This window comes from Echeneis naucrates, chromosome 21 (assembly GCF_900963305.1).
Source record: "Echeneis naucrates chromosome 21, fEcheNa1.1, whole genome shotgun sequence".
NCBI classification, from domain to species: Eukaryota; Metazoa; Chordata; class Actinopteri; order Carangiformes; family Echeneidae; genus Echeneis; species Echeneis naucrates.
The window spans coordinates 23,027,768-23,047,428 of NC_042531.1; the positions used below are offsets into that span (position 1 = coordinate 23,027,768).

Consider the following 19,661-nt stretch of genomic DNA (forward strand, 5'->3'; position numbering starts at 1 on the left):
TTTCCTCCTTATACTTTGTACAGTACAGTATGGCATGTTCTGCTGTTTCCTGCTGATCACAATAGTCACATTTTCCTGATGCATGTTTCTTTATTTTATACAGTGTGCTGTTAAGTCCTGAATGACCAAATCTTAACCTTGTTATTATTGTTTCCTCCCTGCAGGATCTTGCTGTCTCTCTTGTAATTCCAACTCTTCTTTGAATTCTAGAAAACCCATCTGCCTGTTCTTTCTTCTTCCCACTGCTTTTTCCACCTTTCTTCTAAAAAGGCCCGAAGCCTGCTCAAGTTGGCCCTTTAAAGATAGTCCACAGGAACTGGGAAGGAGCCAGCAGGAGATGTAAGGAAGGGGGAGCTGCAGCCACAATTCCCTTAAAATTAATTTCATTGTATTTATAGTTATTTTTCTTTATGGTTTAGTTTCGCTGATGTTTGTTATATTTAGTTACTTTAAATGATTTTAGAAGTTTCCTGTTAATTGAGTCTTCCCTTGTGTACGTGTCTTGGACTAGTCCACCTGCATGTATATAACCCCCTGTGTGCTATTTGCCTGGTCAGGGCCCTAACCCTAACCCTAGAACTGGATAATAAGATAAAAGAGCTGGAGATCGAGCAACTGGAGTATGAGGGGAAAAAAGGTACTGCAGTAAATGGTACTTCAAAATATTTTGGAAAACACGACTGACATTGTACACTTATGGCTTTTCCTTTTCCCAGAAAAGGCAGAACTTAAATATATAAAACACAACCTGTGATTTATTTATTTATTTATTTTTTTTGGGTGAAAAGCTGCTGCTGATGGTTGCGTTACTGTAAATGCATGGCTTTGTTTGGCTGCATTACTTATAGGGTTCAAGATTGCAGATGTGACGTATTCCCTCAGCTGACAATCTGTATATCTCATAGAGAATATCGTCAGAAAAGCCAACGGATCACTCCAGTCTCGAAAAACTCTCTCCCTCCGAAGAGCACCTCTAACCTCACCTTTGGGCATCTAAATCTACTAGATTTTCCAAAAACAGTGAGTCAAAGTTCAAGGGCAGCACTTTTTATAGCTGACTTTCAGATGAAACTCAGAACATAACCTGGTCCAAGTTATGTTTGCAGCATAAGTTACCACTGTGATCTAGCCAGCTTAAAAGAGAGCCACCTTTGTGACACAGAAAAGTCCGGCTTTATCAAATCAGTTTTATTTATATGGCGCCAAATCATAACAAAGTTACATCAAGGCACTTAACATATAGAGCAGTTCTTGACCAAACTCTTTATAAAGTTATTTAAAGAGGCGCAACAGATCCCCTGATGAGCAAGCACTTGACAACAGTGGCAAGGAAAAACTTCTTTTAAGAATCTGAAACCTCAGGCGGAACTTGGCTCTGGGGGGGGTGGCCATCTGCCTCAACGGGTTGGGTTTAGGGTTAGAGGGGTTGAGAGAGGGAGAGAGAGAGGGTGAATGCTCAACATACGTTTATGTTTATGGGTATGTTTTACGCTCAACATACCTTGCTAACACACTAATCTCGCTTTGTAGTACACCCCTCTGGTTTAGACCAAACAGAGCTCAGGTGGGAACAGTTGGCTGACTGTTTACATCAAATACAACCTCAACAAATAGTGTTTCAAACAAAAACTGTTAAATTTGATCACTGCCTCAGATTTGAATTCATGGTAGTGTAGCGGTCCCCAACCCCTGGGCCGTGGACTGGTACTGGTCCGTGTGTCTTTTGAACCGGGCTACACAGAAAAAATAAATAACTTACATTATTTATGTTTTATTTATTATCTGAATCTGAACTGTTTTATTTTGAAAAATTACCAGATTCTCTCTGTTACATCCGTCTATGACTCACTCTTGACGCATGTCAAGATGCTTGTGTTGGTCATGTGATACGTTACAGCTAAAATTAAACCCGCTAGCTAGCGAAATGATTAAAAAAGGACAGTTTCTTTCTGAGACAGAAGAGCCTGTGACTTCCATGAAAATGAAAGCTGCATTTAGGTTCGGGGTTAGGGGGCAGAGCGGATGTTACTCATGTTATGTTGTTGGCGCGATGTTATGAGGACGCTGCTAATAAAGTTGCGTACGAGTGCACAGTAGATTCATGTTTATTATGAAATTTAGAAAATAGCACATTTTTCATGTCGATCATATCATTTTATTTTGTTGCATTTATCCGCCATACCTTAAAGGCCGGTCCGTGGAAATATTGTCTGACATTAAATCGGTCTGTGGCGCATAAAAGGTTGGGGACCTCTGGTATAGAAAGAACCTGACCTGCATGAGAATAACATTCAAACTGCAGACTGAAGGTGTTTATAATGTGCCTTGCAAAGAGAACTGAAGATACATTCACTGTAGGTTGTCATACATTGATATACTTTTCATATTCTATGCAGGCTCCACCGCTGTAGACCTTTTGTATATCATAAGTTGTGCAACATTGAAATATGACATCTTTTAAAAGCAATGAAAAAGCATTATGTTTATGTAAAATATTTAATCTACACTAATCTATTCATTACCCAACATTCATTTAAATCCATAGTTTTCATAGGGACAGAAAAGATAGACAGACTGAATAATTTGAGGAAACTGAAAGTCCTGCTGCTGTGAAGCCTGAACAGGGGCATGTGAACAATGTGACCAGAGTTAAGGGCTGTCCACACCAAGAACTATAATTATAATGATAAATATATAGTTCTAAAAATTCTTAACTCAAGTGGATGGCAGAGCCCACACTACAACTATAACGACAACGATAGTGGTGGACGATATCGTTCGTTCACTTTCAGAGCGATTTAATGAATGATAAAAACATTGACAGCTAATCAAAATCCATCAGGAATGACAGGTCGAGATGTCCCTCACGTCAATTCGTCACTCACACACTCATTCAACATGGTGGACGACGTAGGAAAGAGGCCTATCATTGAGGTACAAAAAAAATCTAGCTCTGTATGACAAGAATGACAGACTGTACAAAGATGCCACCAAGAAGAGGGACATCTGGGATGGAATTGGGCGCACCCTTGGAATAATACGCCGAGCACTCAGTGTGCTTGGTGTAACCTAGCAACACAACAATATCGTTCATTGGTATGGATGCTGGCATTTTATCATTATAGTTATAGTTCTTGGTGTGGACAGCCCTTTAGACCTGGATTCAGAATTGTGACTGTGGTAGCTGAGAGTAGGCATGTAGAAGATAATGGCATGTAGCTGTCACAATGTTTCTCATACAGATGAACAGCTGCAGTTGCACCCCTCACTCTCCTGTAAAGGTGGGGTTGGCTACAGTCGTGGTGGCTGTCTGGAACAGTGGATTTTCAGCCTGTAAACAGAGAACAAAGAAAGATTCTTCTTATGATCAGTCATGGCAGGCTCTTTCATCGTGCGTTAAACAGACAGCTGAATGATTCACATCAATAGGTGAATACTCTCAGCTCTGATTCATCAGTGCTACTTTAAGTTCAGAATTGTTGATTTAAATAATTTGTTATGAGGGTCAAGCATATGTTACAGTGCAGCTTAGTGTTGTGAGGTCCGAAGAAAGGGGGGGGTGGCGATTCCAATCCCCCACACCCCTCAAACTGTTAAGAGACTATTGCCTCCAACAGAGATTTCTCAGGTCTCTGTTAAGTGCCGTCCTGGACCCTTATCTGAACCTGGCATCTAGAGACCCTGCTCTCCCAAGACAATAGATTGCAGTCAGCGCCACAAATCAGCATGAACCTGCCTCATCCTGCAGAGAGGTACCCCTTCTCTGACCCTCCACTCAGGCTGACCTTAAACCTTATCAGGCAGCAAACGCAAATTGCTGCTCTGGAATGCATCCATACTCATAAGGACACAAGGGTTGATATAATAAGGAATAGAATACTCTGCAAAAAGAGGACTTCGTAGCAGTTCAAACTGTTTTTCTACGAGCTAATTGGAATCAATGGCGTGTTGCCACCACACCATAACCTACGTACTTGAATGAAATGTCTGAGCAAGAGAAAAAGAAAAACACTTCATACACTGTCCATAGCCATGTCTCTGATTTTCCACAGCCAGTCAACATATGCATGAAAATTATCTTTTCTTAGTTCATTTGTTTGTGTGCTCTGTGATGTTGTGGTTGCCTAATAACCATTTAATTGTGTTTTACAGTGAATGAGATAAAACCATGTCCACTGAAGTAACCACAACAAGCAAAGAAAACTGTACTTATCAAACGATACATTTATCCTTGTTTTACATATAACTTCAAACTTGGGTGAATGAAAGGCCTAGTTAAAACCGCCCTTGCTATGCCCTGAAGCTTAAGGGAGAAATTCAATTGGACCAAATTCATGTCGACAACCAGACCACACCCATGGGTCGGCCTCGAAATAAAAGTATTTTAAGATGAAGCAATAACAACCACAGCAGAAAAAGAAACTCAGAAGTCAGAATTTAGCCGCTAAGCTACAAGGGCTAAGTTCCAAGTTGAAGCTGAAGCTGCTGGAGACCGGAACAAGTTTGGCTGCACAGCACTCAGCCTCCAGCATCTCAAGTTGCTGTGGTAACCAGGGCCATTTGTGCCTCCTGCAGCGCCACTCTGTTTTCATCAGGAAAGAGAAGGATAATTCAGATATTAACTTAATAACCAAGCCAATCGCACGAAAGACAACACTGTCGCTGAAGAGGGACGAGCCGGACCGACAGCCACTTCAGTCGAGGACCAGTCTAGCTTGGGAGGCCATGACAAAGGACCTTGACGCGGCCGCTCTCGTTGGACATCTGCTCTTTTCGTGGCCAGTTGAGTCGTCTACCAAGTGAGGTGACGTTTATCTGCTTCCCCAGTGGGTTGTTCTGAGTGGTGCCAGGCACGGCTAACAGACAACAGTGAATCAAATTTTAGTTTTAGAGCTCTCCTTCCTCAGACAGACTCCCCCTTGTATTTTGATAAACGATCTGCCATTCATTCGACCAGATCCTCAAGCATCACCAGCCGCTTAATTATCATTATGTGTATAATTATCGTTATATCATGCCATTCCATTTACGTATCCAAGCTCACCTGTTTCACCTAGTTTACCCTAACCACTCACACTCAGACTTATTTGATTTGCACCTGTATATAATAAGCACATTTTTATTTACCCCTTTTTGTCAGGTTTTGAGTTAATTCTGGTGTTTAGTGTTCTGTCCATGTAACTTCCTGTTTTATTTTGTAGTCCTGGTTCCTTTGTGTTCCCCGTTATGTTACTTCCTGGTTGTGTCCCATGTTGATTGCCTTCCCTGCCCTAATGTGGATCACCTGTGTCTTGTCTAGCACTGTATTTAAGTCCCGTTTTCAGTCTAGTCCTTGTCGGATCATTGTTGTTTTGTTCCTGCCTTGTCCTTGCTCTGTCCATGCCCTGTCTAGTCCTTGTCAGATCATTGTCACTTATTCCTTGTTGCTTGTCCATGCCCTGCCTTGTTGTTTTGCCCATGCCCTGTCGTTTTGTCCTTGTTCTCTCGTTCAGTTTATGTTGTAGATATAGTTAAGATTAAAGTCCTTTTTGCCACCTACCTGGTTTTTGGCTCCTGCAATTGGGTCCTCACCCTGCAACGCACTCGCACCGCATTTCCTGGCCTGACACTTTTTAATTAATAAAAACCCCCATAAATTAAGCCATTGTTACACTCCTTCCTTCAGTAATTGTTCTTAAGTCAATCCACAGTAAAGAACATTCCTTCTAAATTGAGATTTGATAAGAGTCAACACTATACACAATCCAAGGCACAACATAAGTACACAGGAAACCATCGGGGCTGTTTAAAATGAATACATGTGACTGATAGATAAAACATTTCTCATTTATTTACAACTGCTTTCTAAAAATGTGACTGTAGCTGTAACTACAACTACTAACTAATAACTATCGGTGTGACTGCAGTTGCGGTTGGTACTGTGACTGTAACGTAGTCGTGGATGTGACTGTGTGATTGTAGTTGTGGTTATTACTGTAGGTTTGGCCATGGCTGCAACTGTAACTCTCAATGTGACTGTAGTTGTGGTTGTGGCTGTAACTCTGACTGTGACCAAGCAGTGAATATGACTCTCAGTGTGACTGTCATTCTGATTGTGAGTGCAGCTGTAAAGCGACTCCTGCTGATGGTAACACAGCTTTCATGTCTGATAAAAGTATCACTGACATTTTTTGGTGATTGTTCCAATAAATGTGCAGGCACATCATACACTGTCTTTTTCTCTTTATGGCTACAGCTACAGCAGATGCTGTGTTATGAACTGCATATGCGTTTCCAGGTCACGGGGGGTGCTGGAGCCAATCCCAGCTCACGCTAGGTGAGGGTGGGTTACACACTGGACAGGTCACCACTCCATCGCAGGGCCAACATACAGAGACAAACAACCACTCACACTCAGACTTATGGGCAATTTGAAGTCACCAATTAACCTACAGTAAACATGCATGTCCTTGGATGGTGGCAGGAAATCGGAGTACCTGCAGGAAACCCATGCAGGCATGGGGCGAACATGCAAACTTTCCACAGAAAGGCCCCAGGGCCAGTAACTGAACCAGCAACCTTCTTGATGTGGAGCAAGAGTGCTAGCCACTATTCCACCCTGCTGCCCCTTGTGTAATTCAGTTTTTAATTAATCATGTAAGATCTGGACCTGAGACAAAATAGTCAGATTAACAATCGTGGTAATATGAGCCATGGTCGCTGGCAGAACATTGCACCAAAAATAATTCTTCCAGTTCTGGATTTGTTAGCTGTAATGATGAGATGGTATCAGTGACAGTGTCTCACCTTGGCCCACTTTGCTTTCTTTTTTTCATTTTCAAATTTCCTGAACTCTTTCAAGTCGTTGATATAGATCAGTAGCTTGATGAGCATCAGCAGCAATATTCCAATGAGAGCCACAGCTGCGATAGCGCCTGCAATTATTGGTATGACACTGGGAGGTTCTGGACAGTCTGGGGGAAGAGTTATAGACAGAACAAGCTTTTACATCCATGGAGAATGTGACTGCTGACACAATTCATGTCCTCTTAGAAACATCTGAAATAGACTGCAGATTTAGCATCACAATCAGGTCAATATGTCCAGACACAGAACATCCTATCTGCATCAGTTCTTCATTGTTCAGTGATATGCAGTCCTCTTTGTGCTCAATGTACAGGTGTGGAGTGTTCTATGTGTCTCCTGTGTCATGTGACATCATCTGGGATGATCCCCCCCACCCCTACAGGTTAGAGCAGACATAAACTCTGGGTGCAGCTGACCTCTCTGCATCAGGACCTCGGCCCTGTAGTTGTCCACTCCAACCAGCTGCTCCAAGGAGAATTTGATCCAGCATCCCTGGGAATCCTTCAGCTTGCATGGCTCCTTTGAGATGGTGAACTTATCCACCTTCTCATAGTAGATACTACTATTACAGGCCAAACTGCAGTTCTTTTGGTAGGGACCAGAGTCAAAGCCCAGACACTCAATGCAGCTCCTAAGACAAGATGGACAGCAATCTTTTAGCATGTTTTAGCCAGCAGGGGACAAGCTGCATTCATTTGTGAGTAAACACTTTGCTGTCATTAGCTGAGAAACCTTCTATAAATTGACAGTAAAAGTCAAATCCTTACAGTTTTGCTGGACATGGGTCGGGGCAGCCAAGGCACTCCTTGCATTGTAGGGGCTGGTATCCTTCGTTACACTCACAGCGGTTGCACTTACAGATCCCTCTGCCGTAGCACACACTGCCGTTGGCTGTCTGACAGCCCTCCCTGGACACCATGCACTGACAGGCCGAACCCTCATACCCAGGAAAGCATTCACACGTACCACATTTGCACCTACCATTACCTGCAGGAAGGAGATACTTCTGCTTTACACAGATGTGTGTAAAATGTAGGGGTGTAGCAGATACACAGATGTACAGTGTATTCCAAATTATTATGCAAATATGATTTCATTAAAACAAACATTTGAATTTTAGTTTTCAGTTATTGTTCTCAGTTGTGCTGCTTCTTTTGCCAGTTTGTATCACTGACATCAATCTCACACAGGTTTGGGAATTAGTTTTCCAGTTGAGGCTAATTAAAGGAAACCCCTTAAAGATATTTTTCCCAAATAATTAAACAAGTCACAGGTTCAATGCAATATGGGGAAACAGAAAGATCTTTTTCCAAATGAAAAGCGTTATAGTGCAGTATCTTGCTAAAGGTATGAAAACACTGGATATTTCACCAAAAACTAAGAGAGATCACTGTAATGTAAAAAGATTTTTTTTTTGTGATTCAGGGCACAGATGGGTTCATTCAGATAAAGGTGTATTAAGGATAGTTTCTGTAAGTCAATTTCATCCTAATAAGAGACCAGCTGTGAAAAATTCACTAATGAGTTGGAAACAGGTATTTGGAGCCTCTGTTGCCTCTGGAGTTACAAGAACCTCTCAATAAAGGACTCTCCAGAGGCTTGCTAATGTGCTTAAAGCTGGATTTTGGCCACCCTTAACCTAAGTCCACAAGAACAAACTATTACAGAGGGCTCAGAAATATATGAAGACTAATTTTCCAACAGTTTTTTTCACTGATAAATACTGCATTGCACTGGATGATCAAGATGAATGGCGTTCTGGATGGTTAGTGGATGGCCACCATTTCCCCACAGGGCTGCACTAACAGCAAGGAGGTGGTGGAATGATGTTTTGGGCTGGAATCCTAGGAAGTGCGTTGGTAGGCCCCTCTAAGGTTCCTGAAGGTATCAAAATTACCTTAAAAATATATTGAATTCCTAGTAGCCCATTTCCTGTCATGGTATAAAAAGAAAAACCATGCCTTCTGCAGTGAAATCATTTTCATGCAAGACAATGCACCATCCCATGTTGCAAAAAAAAAAAAATGCCATTGAGACCTTGGCTGCTGTGGGTATAAAGGGAGAAAAAATCATGACGTGGCCACCATCATCCCCTAACCTCAACCCTATTGATAACATGTTGAACATCCTTAAAAGGAAGCTCTATGAGGGTGGACAGCAGTCACGTATATGTCATGTATAGTTTGTGCAAAGTTTCCTTTGCACAAACTATACATGGAATCCTAAGTTCAATGGATGAGAGAGTTGATAAGGTGATATCAAAGAAGAAACAGATGGGTAATTAGAAACTATCTTTTAGAAACTATTGTATGTTTTGAAACTCTGTTTTGTATAATAATTTGGAACACTGCATTTAAGTTATTTTTCAAAAAATGAAATTCTCATCATTGGTAACTTTGTTTCATAAAATCCAGATTGTAATACGATTGTTGAGGAATTAAAGATCCTATTAACTGCCACTTATGTAAACTATTTGGGAAAAGATAGACAAAAACCGTACATATACATAATAATTTGGAACACAGTGTATATCTGCTAAACACCTATTCTCAGCTGTTGGTTGTTCATTGCTGAGGGAAGAAGTCAAATTTCTGAATCCTGGTCTTGTTTAGTTCACTTTGTTTACAATTCCCTGCTTCACAGCTGCAAGTTTTCAGTTTTCTCAATCGTTAAGTCTGTCTCATCTCTTCTCTCCCTATGAAGACTATAAAGTTTAATGAATGACAGGTAATGAATAAATAAAATGTCTTGTCTTTGTTTTAGGAGAAATCTCAAAGCAGGTCACAAGTGTGATGTCCCCCTGCTGTTTTATAATCCGGAAACAATGATGAACAAGGTCTCAGGTCTCATGAGATTTAAACTTCATACTTCATAAGAAACACTCATATTAATTAAATGTTGATATGTTTACAGTGCATGAGTAAAACTCTACCTCCGCACAGTTTATTCTGGAACTTCTCGCAGTGTTCATCGTCACACTCGCAGAAGTCACCACGGTAACTGTTCCCGCTCTCTGTGCTGTGGCACTGGCATCTGCCACACACACAGTCTCCTCGACCCTCGCACTCGGTGCCATTCATCCTTCGACAGGAAGCTCTGAGGGAGCTGTCATCTTTGTCTCCAATGGCACAGTCGCAGAATTGACCCACAAAACCATCATTGCACCTGGAGCGAGGACATATTATAGAGGACTAGGAAACCCATCATTTGAAGCAAAGGGCACTCCTTCCTCTACATGACACCGCTTCCTTTATTATTTTATTTTGGTCTCCTCCATCATTTCTTTCCTGACACTAGTAGACTACTTGCCCCTTAGGTCATTGAGTGCTGCTTGTGTTTGCAGATTAAACTTGAATGAAAAATGCTGATGCTTAAAGAGAAAAAATAAACACATTATATTTTCTGTTTTCTAAGATGATAGGGGAAATTCACAGTTTGGTGGCTTCATGAATTGTTGGTTTGTGGGATTGTGTTCCTACACAAAAATGCAGCCCTTGTCTGTGTTTACTGTGAGGATTAATTCCTCCAATTTTTGGGGTGCTCTTACATGCTGGGTATGGAGGAACAAACCAAATGTATCTCAGAAAGAATCAAAATGATTGCAAGTGGTTATCTAGCTGTTGCCCCAGTGCATCAAAGGATATTTAAAACTGCAGAATCATCTCCATCCTTAAATTCTAGAGTCTTAAAGTCAAAAATATTAATCGTTATATCTGTTGTGCTTGCAGATGCTAACAGAGACAGGCTGCCCTCAGATCATTTCAGAATAACATGTTCATTTCATGCAGAAATCCTGTTTGAAATGATGAAATGACACAGGCAGTGAAGCTTACCTGCAAATACCACAGTTGACACTTCCCTTTCCCTTGCAGTGTGTATGGTGTTCGTCAGTAGGTTCCCCACATTTACACACACACTCTGCAGATATGCTAACTGTCAGTGTATCTTTTATGCCAAGGGGTCTGATGGTGAAAGACTTCTTCCCTTCCATACATGAGAATGCAGTCACAGTAATATTAAAAGAGATCTATAGAGGAAAGTAATCAGGCATGGATGTTGTATATTTTACAGGATCTAACGCAAATAATGCAAATCATTTTCAGTGTGATATGACTTTTGACAATCAGCTAAATTCTCTCTCCCAGCATGGGGGGCATCAAACGATCAATGTGGACATCACCGTCAAGATACAAATATACTTGAACTGACCTCTTGTTCTTCATGCACATCATCACAAATGCCCTCACTGTCCCTTTCTTTGACTGGTTTGGGACATACTGGGGTATAGACAATATGGACATTGTCAGGGAGATTATCATGGGTCAGAGTCACTTTGGAGGACAACCGCTGTCACAGAGCAAATATTGGAGAAGATTTTAGACAAAAAAAAAATCTAATGTGTACATAAAGAGAAACACAGCTAAACATGTCACTAACTCACAGCTTACATTATAGGCATCCTTAATCAACTTAACAACATTCTTGGAATCTGATGACAGAACTTGCACCTCTGATTTTGGAATCATTGCAGAGAGTTCCTGTGAACAAATAAGGTGAAAAAAATAATTCAGAATAAATCTCAAATCATCATGTGTGAAATGAAAATCAACTGTCACGCACCTTATATACTGACACCACATTTTCTGTCACCGCAAATATTGGCTGAATGTTGTTTTTTTCCAGCTGGGTGGCGAGTTGCCCTACAGATGGGTAGTCCTGTAGACAGCATGAGTCAAAATGTGTCATGAACTATGTGAGATGTGAAGTCTTGAACCAAACTCATACAGAGTAGTGACAGGAAGATGTGGCTATTTTCAGAGCTTTGAGCAATGACAGTGTTTAAAAGATGGACATCATCACAGCTCCCAACAGTGAAGCTAAAACATCTCCATTGCCCCAGGTACCTGGCTGCAGGCCTTCTCTGCCCCCTGCATGTTACTCGGTGAGTCATAGAAATGTCAAGTTCTGACGCTTCTGTTTTTGTCTTTTGATACAAACAGTTTCCTCTTTTGAGTCTACACTCACCATCTCACTGCTCTTTGTGTAAAGGTTGTTTTCTATGTGGCACTCTTCACTGTTGGGCTCCAGTATACCAGCCAGTTTTCCATCTCCGGCCATGTGGAAACCAGCATCAGTAGTTAAGACGATCAGCCGAGTGCTACTGTTCCTCCATCCTATTTTGTCCTAAACAACATGTGTTTGGAACCATTTCAGCAAAGTCAACTTCAAAGCTTAAGCTTAAAAAATAGCATTTATATATACCAGATACATCACAGAAAGACGATTTCTGATGATTTCAACAATCTGCTCTGAGGAGCTGATGGCAGACATGTTTGTTAACCTGGACACCTGGACCTCGGCCACCACAACACTTGTCCACATGCAGCATGTCCTTTGATGGACTGGTGTCATGTCGGCAGTGTTGTGAACCTTGTGCTTAACCACTGTGGTGAAGAGTAACGTGACTAGTCTGTCTGCCTACTGACCCTGACCTCTGCTGATTAAATGTGGTTGGGGAGGAGAATATGGGGAGTGACCTGCTGACTGAAAGACATCATTAATGACCTAATATCATCTATGGCATTAAACACCACTTTTCTCAAGACTGATGTACTTTTAGTCTTGTAGCTGAAGATTTTATTACTTATTTTTATTATTATTAACCCTGACCATTACCCTAAACTCAAATTGGACTTCTGGATTTGACTCTGCTCTAATAACAAAGCTCAGGTTATGTCTTACCCCACATACAGCAGCCTGCATCATGGCGTCCAGACTTCCCTCAGGAGAGTCCAGGTTGCCAGAGATTGACTGCTGACTCACTTTTGCTTTGAACTCAGTCATATTTGAAGTTAGAGGGAGCACATGTCTATAGCCGAAGGCCGCCTGACACTGCTGCTCATCCTCATCATCACAAGGCTTCTGCAGTTTCTTCACATTGGTGTAGGGAAGGACTGTCTTATCAACAAAGGCACCAAAACCTGTTGTCATAGAAGTGGCTGTTGGTGATTTTGTAAGTTAAGAACAGAAATGCACTGTATGTTTGCTTTTTATTTTTCCATGGCAAATTCTCTTCTTTTTTTCTTGATCTCTTCATCCCTCTACCAAGTACCCCCTTCCTCTCCTTCACACTTGCTCTCACTGTGTCTCACTTACTGCCTCTGCTTCTCTCTCTGCCCCCCTACCCCCATCTCGAGGCAGATGGCTGCCCCCCCAAGCCTGGTTTTGCCTGAGGTTTTTGCGTCTTAAAGGAAGTTTTTCCCTGCCACTGCCACCAGTTGCTTACTCAGTTTGGGTCTCTTTGACAACTCCATAAAGAGTTTGGTCTAGACCTTGTTATGATTTGTATTTGAATTGATATTACAGCATCTGTCAGGCTTTGCCGCCTCTGTCACTATACTTTTTTCATGTATGACTTCAGTGCAATCTGAAACTGAGGTTTTGCTGCATTCCACAGTTATAAACATTAAGATTACAGCCTTGTTACCTATTTGAGCATGTTGAGTGATACTATTCAGAGCTTGGAAGAGATCTTGTCCCAGCTCTTTCACATTCTTCAAGTCATCCTTCATAGAATAGGACAAGTCCATCAGGTAATACAGATCAACTGGGTACCCCTGCACTCTCTTAAAGGTCACAGTAAATGATTGTGGAAGCCCTGCACACACAAGAGAAAAACAAACTGATTAATTAAATGAGAATTACGGAGATCCGTTCCAGATAAGAACCTGCAGGGCACCAGCAGAAGCACTAGTAGCACAGGTTTCTGTTTTCACTCAAAACACCCTTGACCATGTAGTGCTGTAAGAATCAAAACTCAGCATTTACAGATCCCACTAACCGGGCCGCAGACTCAGAGTGATCTTCTGAGGTCTCAGCTGGATTGGTTCTTGCTGGATGAAGGACTGAGCCAACTCATCATCCTTGTTGATGATCAGACTGTTGGTGGGAGATACAATGTCTTTGCAGCCCCTTGTAATCAGCTGAGCTTTGGTGTCACAGCGAGTGGCTTCCTGTTCGCCTGCTTTTATGAAATTCTATACAAACACATATGAACAGAAATAACGTGTAATTGATCATTATGTTCAGTTATCTTTGACACCTTCCTTACCTTTATCTTTCCTGTCGTTGTTTCATCTGATACGGTCAAGATGAGTTATTCCTTGGCAAATGTCTACTGATCCACTTTGAGGCTCAAACAGGTTGAAGATTATATGGATTTGTTGAGTTTAGAGTATCAAGTCTAACATTCATAATAGAGAGGCCTGGCCCTTTCTGCTCTGAAATGAATGAGCAGGACAATGTTGCACAATGTGAAGAATGAGTCACATTGATGTTCAACAAGACTTAGACAACAGTATCAATCAAAAGTATGTTAGAACAGCTTCCTATGCTGTTTTCATAGTATTACATTACATAGTATTACATGTACATATACAAGCACAGACATGTCACACCTTGAACAGCTCAGTGACCAGAGTGATGTGTGTAATTTACTTGGTGTATTGACTGTGGCCCTTATTAGTACAAACAGATTATCTCACCAGCTCTTGGCACCACACACAGTACGGTCCAGATCTGATGCAGTCATCACACGAGTTGATCACTGTCTTCACACACACTTGCTCTCTTTGACAAAATCCTGCCAAAGAAACAAACTCTTAAAGAAAGGATATGCTAAACTCCTGTAGTTGGTCGGGTTGTGCTATCAGGTAAGAGTGAGAGATATGTATCTTCAGAAGAAACTGAGTCAAGGAATTTGGTTTGTAACAAAGTAGGTGAGAAAACACAATTTGTCCCCATATTTATTAATTTCTATAGTGTTCCTTATTTAATTATGCTTGTTGATTTGGTCACAGCTTCACCATTTCTCTGTAGCAGATATACAGTACTAGTCAAAGATTTGGACACACTATTTCATTCAAATGAATAAGAAAGTGTGTCCAAATATTTGCCTGGTAGTGTATATTTATTATGTATATATTTGTGTTTTGCATTACATTTGGTTTCAGCTAACATACAACAATTATTTTGTTAAAATACAACAGACAAGCATCTTTAAGCTTGAAGTTGTTCATTTGTTTAGTTGTGTTAGCCGGAAGTAAATTTTCGCACTTGTTTTTGCTTACCATACCCACCATGTGTTCCAGGGACAAAAGGAGAAAGCAGCTGATTGACCATTATTGATGTCATTAGGTTATAGAACAGGTATTGGGGGAGATAGATTACCGTAATTTCCGGACTATAGAGCGCACCTGAATATAAGCTAAATTTAAAGAGAAAAACAGTTTTGTACATATATAGGCTGCACTTGTTTATAAGCTGCTGGTGTTGGAAATAGGGGAGGAAATGGCATATGACAGGAATAATGTTGCACAGAAAGATTTCGCCTTTTTGCCAGATCGATCAACTTTAACTTGAAGGCAGCATTATATGCATTGCTTCGTGTGTTTTCCATGATTAGGGTATGTGCATGAAGCGCAAAAATAAACGACTGATCTGAAGAAGTTAGTGTGGGTGCGTCAAACAATTTCATTGGTCCACTGTAACCTCTAAGTAATTTTATTGGTCTGATGTGATATTGGTGGCATGAAGTTCGTTACCTGTAAAAATCTGTAAATTAGCTGCATAGTTGTTTAAACTGCAGGGTTCAAAGTGTGTGAAAAAGTAGCGCCTTATAATCCTGAAATTATGGTATTTGATGTGATGTCCCATTACCATTTTATATGGTAAGATGTAGGTGTGTGTTTTAACTGCGAATTAGTGAACACAAATAACAAATAACTAACTAACCCTACTTTTCTGTTGCCAAAAGAGACAGCACTTATCACAGGATGGAGCAGCCCCGATAAATGGGCTTATATAAGCAATTGGGTTTAACTGACAGGGGAGCCATGGGTTGCTTTTTGTCTTTTTGTGACTTGGATGCCCCTTTTTCTTTCTAATTAAAACACCTTTTGCTACCTGGACATTGTTTCCTACTCTGCCTCCTATCAAGATCCATCCACTTGTGGTCAGGCTCCCACTACAGGGTTAAATTTAGATTAATTTCATGATTCAATTCTCTTTTCAATCCTTTTTTTGCTTATTTTGGCACAGATGGTTCTGACATTTTTAGACAAGTCTAGTAATATCTGGTCTAGTATCACTGGTTTCATGCCAGGATAACTCATTTAATTTTTTCATTCTTATTAAATAAGTTGATCTGCATGGGATTCAGTTCAGTTAGTGTGTCAGGGTGTCTTGTTACAGACTGAAATTGGAGGAGATAACGTTGACTTGCTGCACCAACATGTGTGTGCTTTTTCCTCTTCAACACACCTGCAGGACATTGCATTGGCAACATCCTCAGTTCCACCTGATTTTGGAAGGGCAACATCGCCATGCCATATTGATCGATGTCTGGCTTCCAATAAAGATTGTGACACCCCTACGTTGGCCCTGTGATGGACTGGCGACCTGTCTGGGGTGTACTCTGCTCTCACCCAATATAAGATGGGTTTGGATAAAGCACCCCACCCATGATCCAGAAATGGATAAGCAGGAGAAGATGAATGAATGAATGATTGAGTGAATGGTTCATATTGTTTGTCTCATGTTTTCTATCTCTCTGACTGCCTTACCCTGTCTGCCCATCACCAGGAGCAGGAGAAATGGCACACACTGAACCATTTCCTGAAGACACAAACAAAGAGAAAATTACAAAGGTGATGAAGTACATGAACGACATTGGAAACGACGACCTTATCCAGACACATGAAGGGCTTGACCAATCCACAACTCTGATTATTGAGTCCTGATGGGTGTGAACAGCATAGCATGAAGACTACCATCTATTATCAGGACCTGTGTTTAAATTCAGTGCTGTCACTCGAACTGCTTGTCTCTATGTCTGTCTTCCTGCCTGCTAGTCTGTCTATGTGTCTATGCGTCAGTTGTTCCGCCAAAAAACAAGAAGTCTGTCTTCCTCATTCAAATAATGAATTCCTAACTATAGCATACCAAATCCATCATGCTGAGCATTTTATTCACATTTTTTACAATTGATCCTGCATTTTATCCATTATACCTATTATGATTTTATATTGTCTGTGTTATTCCTGCCACTGCACTACAGGCAGAGTACAATCGTAGGACAACATAACATCATGTAGTTTTCTACAAACTAGTTGATAATGTGAACTTTTAAAGTGCATTTGGTTTTTTTTTTTACCAGACTTTGTTTACAACTGATTGTATAAGAGCAACAATATAAAAAAAAAAAAAATCAGCAAAGAAAATCTAAAGCAATAAAACAGGTTTACAAACTTAAACTAATTTTAAAGCAGACTTACCAGAAACAGGAAGATGCAGCAGCTCTGTGGGGGAAAGCTGTGGTGAGCACTTTGCCGTTAGAAAAACTCCACCCTCCTAGCAGAAGTATGACGCAACACACAAAGCCTTGGGCTTGTGACACAGTGTTAGTCTGATGTGAAGTCACTGATGTGACTCTTCTACCTGACTCACTCTTAGCAACTTTCTTGTCAAGGAAACTTCATTTCACCCTTTGACAGTCTTAGGAGCATTGAGCTTATCAATTGCTTCGCTTTTGAATCATAATTGAAAAAGTGTATAAAAAGGAAAAATGTATTTCATAATGAAAGAAGAAGTTAGTGCTATTATAGTGTCCAATCTCCTCTTCATCAAGTTGAGGCCCAGCCTGAAGAACTCTACATTCAACTGCTAGGTGGCAACGAGGAGAAGTGAGATGGATTGGAATAGTTGTTTCTTTGAAGATTACTCAAGACATTTATAAACCAAACCATTCCCCAGCTGGCATCTGAGGCAAAGTTTAAATGTTTCTGTAATGCAAAAGTAAAGATTAGTTTATACTATTTCAGATGTGGATTCACATGCATCTTCAGTTAACTATTCACCGGTCGACAGCTATGATCAGCGGTGGCTGAGAGGTGCAAACCAACACTACGAAATCTCAAACACTTTTACAAACACAGAGACAACTTTACAAGTACCAAAACAAATATACATTTCAGAAAATAAATCAACAAAAAGCGAAACACCTTTACAAACGCAGAAACAAAGAAACAAACTTGAAAGGGAATATCCCAACTCTGGGGTTGAGCTGGAAGTGATAATGTGAGCAACACAGCCATTTGGAGTTTGATGTAGTTCATGGATAGTGAACAAGTGATGTTTTGCCTGTTTTAATAGTAATAATAGCACATTTGATTTATAATGCACTTTACATCAATTGAATGATTTCAGAGTGCTTACAATGCATGAGAGACATACAAACACAGCAATATCAGAATAATAACAGCTAAAACAGGACAAAAGTGGCTGCAAAGGTCCAAAAACCTAGTGTAAACATTTAAAAACAGTTTTGTGGCAAACACCCTCCGTCTGGTCTGTTGCACTTAAAAACTCTAAAGACCAACCACACAAAAAACAAAACTGCGTTTAGCGGCTCATGAGTTTGCGACAAAATGGCCAAAACATCACTTGATCGCTACCCATTGCTATCCACGCACTCTGTTGAATTTTTTTTTTTACTTTATTTACATTTTCCTGATATACAAAAACTTTCGATAGGAACATGTACACTTTTTACAATAGAAAATAGAGTGGATATTGAGAGATGCAGAGGAGGAAATAGAAGACTAGTGGTAACAATGAGTAGAATTAGGATGGGACTGTCAGGGCTGGTGAGGGTGAACCCAGGTGCAAAAAAGGGGAAGCGAGGCAGAGGTAGAGAGTCCAGTAGGGTAAGGGCTTTTAATCCAAATGGAGGCAGTGGGTCATACACAAGAAGGCTGACAGGATCAGGCAGACAAAACAGGCAATGTCAAAAAAACAATCCGGTCATACACTGGGAGCAAACAATAGGGTACGTGAGTGCGCTTAGCACACAGGAGGTAACAAAGACAATCTGGCAGAGACATGGGGAATGAGGTGGGGTTTAAATACACAGGAAACGACACAGTTGAAAAAAATTAGGACTCAACTCATGGCGGGAAAAAGAACAAAGAGGGGAAGTAAATGGCAAACAACAACATGGAACACAAGACTTTCAAAATAAAGCAGGAAGTGTACAAGACAACGAAAACAGAGTCTGACAGTACCCCCCCCCCCCCCTTCAATGGACGTCCCCAGACGTCCCAGGAATGCCTGAATTGAGTCTATGAAAGTTCGAAATGAGAGTCTTGTCAACAATGTTCCCCCAATGTACCCCTCCCAATCAACAAGATATTGCCGGCCCCTGCCCCTGGTGGCCCCTTCACTGTGTAGATGGGGCCACCAGTGATGAACCAGGGTGGAGGAGGAGGGTCAGAGGGAGGGACCAGACGACTGGTCCTGACAAGTTTCACCCTGGATAGGTGAAACGTGGGATGGATCCTCATAGTGCGAGGGGGGCGAAGACAAACAGCAGTTGGGCTGATGATCCTGGAGATTGGGAACGGGCCTACATATCTGGGACCCAGTTTATGGCACTCCCCCCTTGAATAGGTAAGTAACAGGTGGAGAGCCAGACCTTTTGTCCCATGAGATAGGGAGGAGCTGGGGTACGATGACGGTCAGCAGCTCTTTGGTATCCCGCAGCGGTGCGCAACAGAGTTGCCCAGGCTCTCTTCCAGGTGAGGTGGCAACAGCGAACCAGAGCTTGGGCTGATGAGATGGAGACCTCCCCCTCAACAACAGGAAACAGCGGCTGCTGGTAGCCGTAGACACACTGGAAGGGTGACTTGCCCGTGGATGCCACTGGGAGAGTTGTGTGGGCATACTCCATCCAGAGGAGCTGCCGGGACCAACTGGAA

General features: G+C 41.4%; 1 protein-coding gene across 2 annotated transcripts; it reads right to left on the reverse strand.

Moving 5' to 3' along the window:
- Positions 1-1,223: 1,223 nt before the first annotated feature.
- On the reverse strand, positions 1,224-17,216 carry LOC115061758 (integrin beta-2-like). 2 transcript variants are annotated; one of them, XM_029530251.1, is made up of 16 exons: positions 17,181-17,216; positions 16,470-16,521; positions 14,391-14,488; positions 13,688-13,883; positions 13,334-13,504; positions 12,589-12,827; positions 11,872-12,030; positions 11,467-11,562; positions 11,295-11,384; positions 11,056-11,193; positions 10,680-10,873; positions 9,779-10,011; positions 7,614-7,833; positions 7,263-7,477; positions 6,787-6,953; positions 1,224-3,331 (listed from the first exon to the last, which is right to left on the reverse strand). In XM_029530251.1, the coding sequence occupies exons 2-16, from the start codon at positions 16,516-16,518 to the stop codon at positions 3,266-3,268; spliced, it is 2,331 nt and encodes a 776-aa protein (XP_029386111.1). In that variant the 5' UTR covers positions 16,519-16,521; positions 17,181-17,216; the 3' UTR covers positions 1,224-3,265. The 2 variants fall into 2 exon arrangements, with proteins under 2 accessions (XP_029386111.1, XP_029386112.1); XM_029530252.1 differs by lacking the exons at positions 14,391-14,488; positions 16,470-16,521; positions 17,181-17,216 and adding an exon at positions 13,958-14,047.
- Between the last annotated feature and the right edge of the window lie 2,445 nt (positions 17,217-19,661).